General features: G+C 29.2%; 4 protein-coding genes across 19 annotated transcripts in view; 2 read left to right on the top strand and 2 right to left on the bottom strand.

Annotated features, from left to right (window-relative positions):
* LOC100569092 (putative leucine-rich repeat-containing protein DDB_G0290503) overlaps positions 1–9,111 on the bottom strand; it is an 89,342-nt gene that overhangs the window by 13,417 nt on the left and 66,814 nt on the right. The window lies entirely within an intron of this gene.
* Positions 161–5,213, top strand: LOC100163921 (origin recognition complex subunit 1). Its single transcript, XM_029489252.1, has 11 exons — positions 161–250; positions 430–555; positions 668–883; positions 1,123–1,316; positions 1,398–1,500; positions 1,583–1,753; positions 1,809–1,958; positions 2,036–2,151; positions 2,215–2,376; positions 3,553–3,677; positions 3,748–5,213. Exons 5-11 carry the CDS (start codon positions 1,402–1,404, stop codon positions 3,909–3,911), a joined length of 987 nt encoding a protein of 328 aa, XP_029345112.1. The 5' UTR covers positions 161–250; positions 430–555; positions 668–883; positions 1,123–1,316; positions 1,398–1,401; the 3' UTR covers positions 3,912–5,213.
* On the bottom strand, positions 5,886–7,063 carry Krr1 (KRR1, small subunit (SSU) processome component, homolog). Of its 3 annotated transcripts, none has more exons than XM_008186660.3 (3): positions 6,999–7,063; positions 6,421–6,937; positions 5,886–6,349 (listed from the first exon to the last, which is right to left on the bottom strand). In XM_008186660.3, exons 2-3 carry the CDS (start codon positions 6,922–6,924, stop codon positions 5,978–5,980), a joined length of 876 nt encoding a protein of 291 aa, XP_008184882.1. In that variant the 5' UTR covers positions 6,925–6,937; positions 6,999–7,063; the 3' UTR covers positions 5,886–5,977.
* On the top strand, positions 7,198–8,067 carry LOC100158980 (40S ribosomal protein S29). Its single transcript, XM_008186663.1, has 3 exons — positions 7,198–7,440; positions 7,777–7,876; positions 7,938–8,067. The coding sequence occupies exons 1-3, from the start codon at positions 7,379–7,381 to the stop codon at positions 7,944–7,946; spliced, it is 171 nt and encodes a 56-aa protein (XP_008184885.1). The 5' UTR covers positions 7,198–7,378; the 3' UTR covers positions 7,947–8,067.

Genomic DNA, 9,111 nt, shown 5'->3' with positions numbered 1-9,111 from the left:
TTTCTAGAGATTTCTAAAGATTTCCAATGATTACCAAAGATTTCCAAACATTTGTACACTGATTACCAAGAGTGGTTTACCCCTCGTGTAAATATTAGTAATACATTTTAAATTTGTATTTTTGAAAAACAATATTTTGATCATACATTTAATTTTCTTATTTTAGAATAAAAAAGGTAGAAAAATATCAATAACCGACGAAGATGAAAATGCAGATTTTGACATTAATGTTTGGAAAACTCCAACAAAGGTGAGTATCATTAATTAAAACTCATAATATTATGTTAATACATTTTTGTTGATATGATTTTGAGTGTAGCATATAGCTTTTAATTAAATTATTTTAAATATATGTCTAATCAACATTATTTAAGAATCATTTAGTATTGATTATAATGAATATTTAGTTATTTTTTCCAAAAATTTCAGAGACATTTAAGACAATCTATCACTTCTCGTTCTGGCTCAAAAGTGCGTCGAAGTATCCTACGAGACATACCAGAAAATAAAGAAATTGAGATTTCTACACCAAAGACGCCAAGAAAAACTCCCAAAGTAAATATTAAGAATTTGGTACTAGTTTAGTTAACAAATCTTATTTAATAAGCTTATCTTATAAATATTTGTATAGTTGTTATACAATTACATTATACAATATTATTTTCAGACCAATCATCAATTTAAGCTGATTCTAAAAGTTAGCTTATACTTTATAATTTTACTTTCAAATATAAATTTATATTCATCCGAGACAGTGTGACGACTACTTTGCACTTATGACTGTAGATCGTACTAGATCGCTTTGTTATTGGCCATATTCTATAATATATGATGTAGTATTAAAAACGATTAGTTTTGGTTCCTGCACACTCATATTCTCTCGGTAAATGAAGTATAGTAAAACTATTTTTTTCAATCCTGACTAAACTAAACTAAATATTTTTAATGGTATAAACAAAAAATATAGATAGTATACTAAACTACTAAATATTGTATGGGTTTGTACTAGGTAGCGTATAAAACGAGTACTAAATATTTTATTAATTTTTTTTTATAACATGTTAATAATTTATTGATATTCTTTTAAAAACACTTCTTTATTTTTTTGTTTTGTTAATTTAGACACACGTTAAAAACTTGACAGCTTCAGCGAGTAAAAGATTGGATAGTGGAGCAAAGATTCCATGTAGTCCTTTAGAAAAAGCTAGAGCCAATTTACATTTACATGCGGCTCCTAAACATTTACCGTGCCGTGAAGTTGAATATAAATCTATACATTCTTTTTTAGTTAGAAAAATTAATGACGAGTTAACAGGGTAAATTGATGAAATCAATATTACATTGTTTACTAAACACTTTTTAGTAATTCATTATTTATTTACTTTTTACTTTTACAGGAGTATGTATATTAGTGGTGTTCCTGGTACTGGAAAAACGGCAACAGTTAAGAGAGTAATAGATTCAATAAATGCTGATTTATTAATGAAACACAGTTTTAAAGTAATTTTAAATTTAACATACATTTTAATAATTATATTCATTATGTGTTTTGTTAGTAATTATAAATTAATATCTTATTTAGTATGTTGAAATTAATGGCTTAAGGCTTGCGAATCCACACCAAGCATTTTCAGTAATATGGAAAGAGTTAACCGCAGAAACAGTATCATCTTCACGAGCTCAAACACTTCTTAATGACCATTTTTCTAATAAAAAAGTTAAAGAGTTATCTACAATTTTATTGGTTGATGAAGTAATTTATTATATTTGACTATTTAAATACTGAATTAATTATTGAACTTTGTTAGGTGGACCATATTTGTAATCGTAAACAAGATGTTGTATATAATATACTTGATTGGCCTAGTCAAACTGGTTCAAAAGTGGTTGTAATAACAATTGCTAATACTATGGATTTACCTGAACGAGCATTACGAGGATGTGTAACTAGTAGAATGGTAGATAATAGATACATTAAAAAATTAGTTACATTATTGATAAATATTAAAGATTTGTTGTTTCAATTTGATTTTAGGGATTAACTAGATTAGTATTCAAGCCATACACATTTCAGCAGTTACAAGAAATAATCATGAATAGATTGATTGGTAATTCTTCGTTTGATCCAGACGCTGTTCAATTGGTAGCAAGGTAATTAATTTTTCTATAATTTGAGTGTTTGATTTGAAAAAAAATGTTTTATATCCATATTAGAAAAGTAGCAGCTATATCAGGTGATGCAAGACGAGCTCTGGACATATGTCGGCGTGCTATTGATTTAGTCAAGTCTGAAGATGAATCACAATTAATAACTATTAACCATGTTAATCAGGTGTTAAATGCAATACTTTCTGGTGTCCGTGTAACAGCTATCAGGTATAATAGTTTTACATGTTGTGTATTATTTTTATATTATTGTCATTCTATAGTAAAACTTTGACTAGTATCATAGAACAATAGTAGTCAATAGCTCTGAAGACTATAATATACTTGTTATAACATATTTCGATCACCTAAATTTAACATTTTTATATCGTTTTCCAAAATTTAGTACTGCTTGGACAACATTTTTGATGGTATTATAGTGGTTTCAAATCCATAGATACTCGCTTTCTTACTGATAATTTGAGTTGTATTATTCAACAGGAAAAAAGCAATTAACTTTGTGTATCTCTTAGGGTCAGTTGTACCATCTCTGATTAAAGTTAACCGGAGTTTAATTGGCCGAATTTACCCGGTTAAATGTCTGTTATCAGCTGATTAAGCTTAATCGTAGTTTAACCGTAGACGGTACAACTGGCCCTAAATCTATTTTTTATTATTTGAGTTTTGGCACATATAATTGTTTTTCGTAAAAAGTAGTTAATTCTGTAACCAAAAAATCTAAAAACTATGTTTTGTCTATAGATATTTTAAGTTCAAATTTTGGATGGAATTACATATAAAATAATCAAGAATACCGATTTTAGTTATTTTGTTGTAATTTAAAAGGGTAGGTATTTGAAATTTCTCAAGCATATTAATATATACAAATATTGAAATATAATATGCAAATACAATTAATTCTACTTGCAGGCTACCGTATTAATAATAACAATATAAATTCTGTCTCCTCTCAGAATCATAGAATTCAAACTTAACACCATCCATTATAGTGATCCACTTGTAACATACTATACTGCAGAGCGACAACCACTTTGTATTTATAAATGTTCATTGATCAGTAACAAATAATACAAGAAGTTAGCTTAATTCAAGAATTTAAACATTTACTAATTTATTAATAAACCTTAGAAACCATAAATTAATAATAGGATAGAACAAAAGGAATAAAATATCAAAAATGTTTCTATAATTCCTAAGTATGTGTCAAGAACAAATAGAAGAAAAAAAGTGAAATCATCTTATAATATTTACCTGTTTAAATGTTTTAATTGACAAATAAAGTATTAAAGAATTCATACTACAAGAAAACATGTATAACTTTCAATAGATTTAATATATTAAAAGTTAATTTTATTCCAAAAATATGAATTAAAATTTATTTTTAAGGTGCTGTTGTCTCTTTAAACAATTTTTTCTCAGAGCACTTAGAGATGTTACATCTAGTACAGGTATTGAGCATAGTACTATTGATTCAGTTTATACACAACTGAAAAGCATTTGCTTGCTTGAAGGTACGTTTTTATTATTATACTTTGATTATAGTTTATGTCTAAAAAATAATTACTTTTTACTTTGTACTAGGCGAAGAATTGCCAAATGAGCAACAAGTTCTTATGATGGCATACCGATTAAGGGATAGCGGTCTTATATTTTTGGAAAAGAAACGATGGGACATATTCCGTAAAGTGTCACTCAACGTCAGTCCAGAAGATATAAGTTATGCATTAGATAAATATAATGATTAGGTTAGTTTATAGTAATAATTATGTTTTTATTGCACTATTTATTTTTTCTTATTGTGACTTATATACTTGGTATACCCGTAAATTTTTTTTTTTATTTATTTGAATATTTTGTTCATTATTATTTGTTTAAGTTATCAAAATGAGTTTTTTTTTAAAATGTTTAAACAACCTGTTTGTACTTTTTTGTAACAAGACTATTACTTTATGTGAATTGTGTTATAAGTAACTATACTTTTGTAAAGATCTTACACTTTTTATTCCAGTTATATTGTAGTCTTGTTTTAAATAATTACCAATTTTTATAAATTAAATATTATATACTATTATAGCACCTACTACTACCACCTAGTCAGGGACTGAAACCATACTGAAAAAAAATTACTTTTTTTGTAACCGAAATCTTTAAAATATGGTTAAAGTTATCACTTTGGTACTGGACAAAACAGATAACATAAACCGACTGTTAACACTTGAGATGTCAGCGCACTATTTGTTTTCTCTCTGGTCCACGCGCAGCATAGACAAAACGCATTAATGCAGAATAAATTTTTTCTACGTTTTTAAGTAGTTTTAAGAGTAAAATTACCTATTACGTAAAAGATAAAGAATAATATTTTTGAGGAAATTATATCGATTTTATATTTTATTGTTATTTGATTTTCAAAATAAACAAAAAAATGTACATTTAAATTGTTTTGATACAATATTTAGACAAATTTGATATGACTACTTCAAAAAAATTACTCTCTATATTTTTGGTAATGGGTGATTTTACTTAAAAACATGGAAAAAATGATTCTGCGTAAATGCGTTTTGTTTGTGGCACATGAGCCAGAGAGAGAAAACAAATAGTTTGCTGAAATCCTCTAAATGAAAATTAAAGTATTTATGTAATACATCCAGGTCTGTACTTACACTTTTCAATAACAATATACGATTGATTCACAATGATCACTGTATATTATGAACCATATTTTATTTTTTTTTTGAAAAATTGTTATTATGTATTAATTTATCTAAGAAGTAAACCAATATTTTTGCTTAAGACCAGACTGAAACTGAAAAAATCATCAATTTTCCAGTCAAATTTAGTACCTACCTACCTATTATAAATAAAAATAAATTTCTTTTAAAATAGTTAAATACCTACATTGTTAACAAAAATATAAGTTAGTATGTAACTATCAACTTGTGTAATACTATTTAAAATTTTTTATTGGTATTGTATAGTAAAATTACAAAAATTACTTAGTGTTTCTGTTACTTATTTTATTAATTTAAATACAATCATATATAAGGTAATTTTTTCATTATTTTCAACCACACTAGTTATTTATACCTGTGTTCAACAAAATATTAAATCAACATTTAATTGATATAATATATCGTCGCCGTCGTGCAAAAAGTGTCTAAATGAAATTTGAACTTTGTTGGGAAACCACAATTGAATATTCATAATGGTCTGGAAATTAAACACTTGGTCAAAATACAACAGCCCATAACTTGGTATATATTTAACACTTTTACTTGGTCGTTTTTTCTACAGTTGAATGAGGACTATGGTAACTATATTTGGCCATATTATTTCACTTGGTCACTTTTTGCACGACGGCGACAATATGTAAGTATATAACTAAATTCTGTTTTTCCGTTCAAGAAGAATTCAAGAAATTATTCAAATGATTCCGAATCAGATACCTAACACTGTTTGTATTCTGAAAAAGAAGCAATGTTTAAATATTGTTTTATTTTAAAAAGAGGATGTCTCACCAGAATGTGTTGTGTCCTTCTTATAAGTGCATAATATTGCAAAATTACATGCAGCAGTTGACATTTAGATTTGTTGGTCTTAATATAATACCTATTATCAAACATGAGAAATCTTCCAACTTATATTAAAAATAGAAGATCTGCAAAATTAATGGCGTTGCAGTGCCCAACTAATCATAAGTTAGGGTAAAAAATATGAAATGATCACGGTAGTCAACTTTCAAATTATATTTTAAAATAATAAAATTAAAAATCATATTTTTATGTATATACATTTATAATTTTGTTTTAAATTTTTATTCAACAGGAGGAATGAATGCCATATTACGTTTTGCTTCTCTTTTAATTTTAGCTTCCTTCTGCTTGTCTTCTTTGACTTTCTTTTTCCTCTTTTGTTTCTCATCTTCTTTAAGGAAGTACTCACCTGACTCTAATAATTTGTCTATTTTACTCTCTGCTGGAGCTGGTGGGAATGGAGTGTATGGTTTCTTTGGTTTCTTTGTAGATTTCTTTTTGGGCACATTCTTGGGTTTGAAATTTGGCAGAAATCTATCCCAATTTTCATTTTTTAGCTTAGGATTTCTCTCCAGTTCACGTTTAATCATTAATGCTTTTATATTGTAAATGGGATGAACATTTTTCATTGTATCTGTCACAATACGGCGTACCTGAAATACCATACAATAAAACAATTATACCATACACAACCAGTTAATTAATTAAAACGATTTTCACATACCTGTTGTAGTCCTTTGAAGGGTCCTAGAGCAGCTACAGTTTGCCCTTGTACAAGCATGTAACAGTTGGTCAACAATTCAATAGATTTCAGAGTACATCCTCCCGGACCGATGAGTCTTTGTCTCCGTTTTACAAATTTATCACGATTTCTTACCATAGAGCCAATCTTAATGATGTCAGCAGCCATATCGTCTTCCATTACGCGTACAGCATGCTCGTACGGAACACTCCTTGACAACAGTTTGATTAAGTCTCGGGCCTTCAATATCGATGCCGGGTCCCAGGTCTTGCGTGTAGTGCGCACACTCATACTGCCTTCTAGCAAGTCCAGGTCAGCCTTGATGTGGTATTTGGACAAGGAGTTTTGTACTAATGGCCAACATTCTTTTAGGTATGTTTCTCGGTACTTGGGAAATAATGTGGCGAACGCACTTTCCTCCAACAGCCCGTGAGGATTGTCTTCCGGCCTGAACTCTGGAATTTCAGTTTTCCATGCGTTTTCCATTGTTGGTGATGCTCTACAAAAGTATAAAGATAATTTAATTTAAAATCCCTAATCTCCTCAAACAATTAACAAACCTTACATTTTCAAATAATTTACTTAAATCACAGTATTATTGTTCTGTGGCTCAAATACTCGGTTTATCATTTGTTTATCTTCGCACTATCGCATATTTTTGTTAGGTGATATCAGTAATCAATTTATCACAAAACATCGTTGTGGGAATTTTTTTCTCAAACATAACCTTTAAAATACTATTTTGGGAGACACTGCGTCCCTCTAGTTTCCCTTCCTGTTTCGGTTTGTTCGTTCCTACCGTCTGTCGCGCATTACACGATTTTCACGAAATTATCATCGCTTAGTTCACTTCGGCCGCCGACTTTTAAGAAATTCACTTTTGCACCACACGTGTTAGTTTTTTGTCTCTTGTAATTTTGCCGACTTAAAACAATACAAAATGGGTTTTGCCAACGTATGGTACTCGCATCCAAGACGCTACGGCCAAGGATCCCGTTACTGGTGAGTCGAACTCGTTTCATATTATTTCGTATACTCCACGCACGACATACATAACATGTCATTAGCTGGTGTGTACAACATTGTATATCATGGCGGTGCGTTCAGGGGTTGCAACAACTTTGTTGAAAACAACAGGCGGTTGATGGTTTGAACGATGCATGATGTTATGAGCTCCGATCGTCGTAGTATTGTAGAATTGCACCAGTGTGTATTTTATTTTTGCAAACGGTTACCTCCTGCTAACTACCTAGATTACATTTTACAATGATTCCTATGATTTGTACAATAGTAAATCTGATTTACATGTATTAATCATTTGCCAATGTTTTATTGCAGCCGGGCGTGCACGAACAGGCACGGTCTCATCAGGAAGTACGGCATCAACTTGTGCCGACAGTGTTTCCGTGAATACGCCAACGACATTGGTTTCAAGAAGGTGAGTTCTTATTGTCTGATTAGATTTAACCATTGTTTAACTTTTGTTTCGATTGTTTCAGATGGACTAAACATTGTTTTTTCTATGTTCTTGGCTGTAAACTGACCACTCGACATTCACCACTCATTACAGTCATGTAATTTTTGTCTATACTATTTAAGTCAATAAATGAACTTGAGTTAAAAACACAATACATGATCTTATTTTTTAAATTCAATTGGTCTATTTGTGTGTTATATAATACAATTATTTATATCACTCATTTCTTTCTTCATTAATATTTGCTACAAGTAATGTAGATCAGGTAAAGTATAATGTGTCGAAAATTGGTATTGCTTAAAATATACTAGTTTGTGACCTACCCTTTACTATTTTCATACCGATAAATGTTATTTTAATCGTTCATGATGCACTTGATGAAAATTAGTAGATAACATTCTTATCCTAGTAAAACATACACATTGTTCGAAAAAACTTACTTTCTACTTATTTTTAAACATGCTACTTGTGTAAGAAAGTATCATAACATTTATTCTAAATATTAGTAAATTTATGATCAATGTTTAATAAAAATTTTTATTTAGAATCTAGATACAAGTGGGTATTGTTTAAAGAAAATAATATAATATAGAGGATAACATAGGCGTGCGCACAGGGTATGCAGGGTATGCCGCTGCATAGTCTGCAGCTTTATGTGAGGGGCCCATATATAATATACCAAAGCATTTTTGATAATATCTTCTATATTATAAAAAAAAATAATAAAAATTTTAGTTTTCACTTTTCTCGTGACCCGCAAGATAATCTAAACTATTAATACACTAAGGGTCAGTTGCACCGTCTACAGTTAAACTTAATGGTGCAAAAAGCGTAACACGTAGATATTGTTTTATAGGTTTTTAAGGTACTATTTTTTATAAGGTAATCTAATATTCTCCATACTTTACATTTATATATTGTATAGCTTCTTATGTTGCTTGTTTTTATAATTGAATAGTAGGTACATAGTGCATTTTAAATTGTCCTGGTGGTTGATATCTTAGATATAGAATATATGTGCTAGGTATTTATGTTGCTGTTTTTATAGTTAAATTTTCTATATGCTAACATTAAGGTAACTATAATTTATAGGCGCTATAGTCAACATAAATCAAACACAGTGTACAATTTCAGGCTCATTACTTCACCCTGATAACCCTTCAAATGTATTTAACATAATTTTGACTTGAACTAAA

The sequence above is a fragment of the Acyrthosiphon pisum genome, chromosome A2, assembly GCF_005508785.2.
Source record: "Acyrthosiphon pisum isolate AL4f chromosome A2, pea_aphid_22Mar2018_4r6ur, whole genome shotgun sequence".
In the NCBI taxonomy this organism is placed as follows: domain Eukaryota; kingdom Metazoa; phylum Arthropoda; class Insecta; order Hemiptera; family Aphididae; genus Acyrthosiphon; species Acyrthosiphon pisum.
The sequence above is the reverse complement of the archived record's forward strand: the minus strand, read 5'-3'. Positions and strand labels throughout refer to the sequence as shown.

Coding starts and splice junctions, on each gene's coding strand:
- LOC100163921 (XM_029489252.1), top strand. CDS start 1,402: ATGTATATTAGTGGTGTTCCTGGTACTGGAAAAACGGCAACAGTTAAG. Junction 1,501..1,582: donor TAATGAAACACAGTTTTAAA/GTAATTTTAAAT, acceptor TATCTTATTTAG/TATGTTGAAATTAATGGCTT. Junction 2,152..2,214: donor GCTGTTCAATTGGTAGCAAG/GTAATTAATTTT, acceptor TATCCATATTAG/AAAAGTAGCAGCTATATCAG.
- Krr1 (XM_008186660.3), bottom strand. CDS start 6,924: ATGGAAAACGCATGGAAAACTGAAATTCCAGAGTTCAGGCCGGAAGAC. Junction 6,350..6,420: donor CCTTCAAAGGACTACAACAG/GTATGTGAAAAT, acceptor ATGGTATTTCAG/GTACGCCGTATTGTGACAGA.
- LOC100158980 (XM_008186663.1), top strand. CDS start 7,379: ATGGGTTTTGCCAACGTATGGTACTCGCATCCAAGACGCTACGGCCAA. Junction 7,441..7,776: donor GGCCAAGGATCCCGTTACTG/GTGAGTCGAACT, acceptor GTTTTATTGCAG/CCGGGCGTGCACGAACAGGC.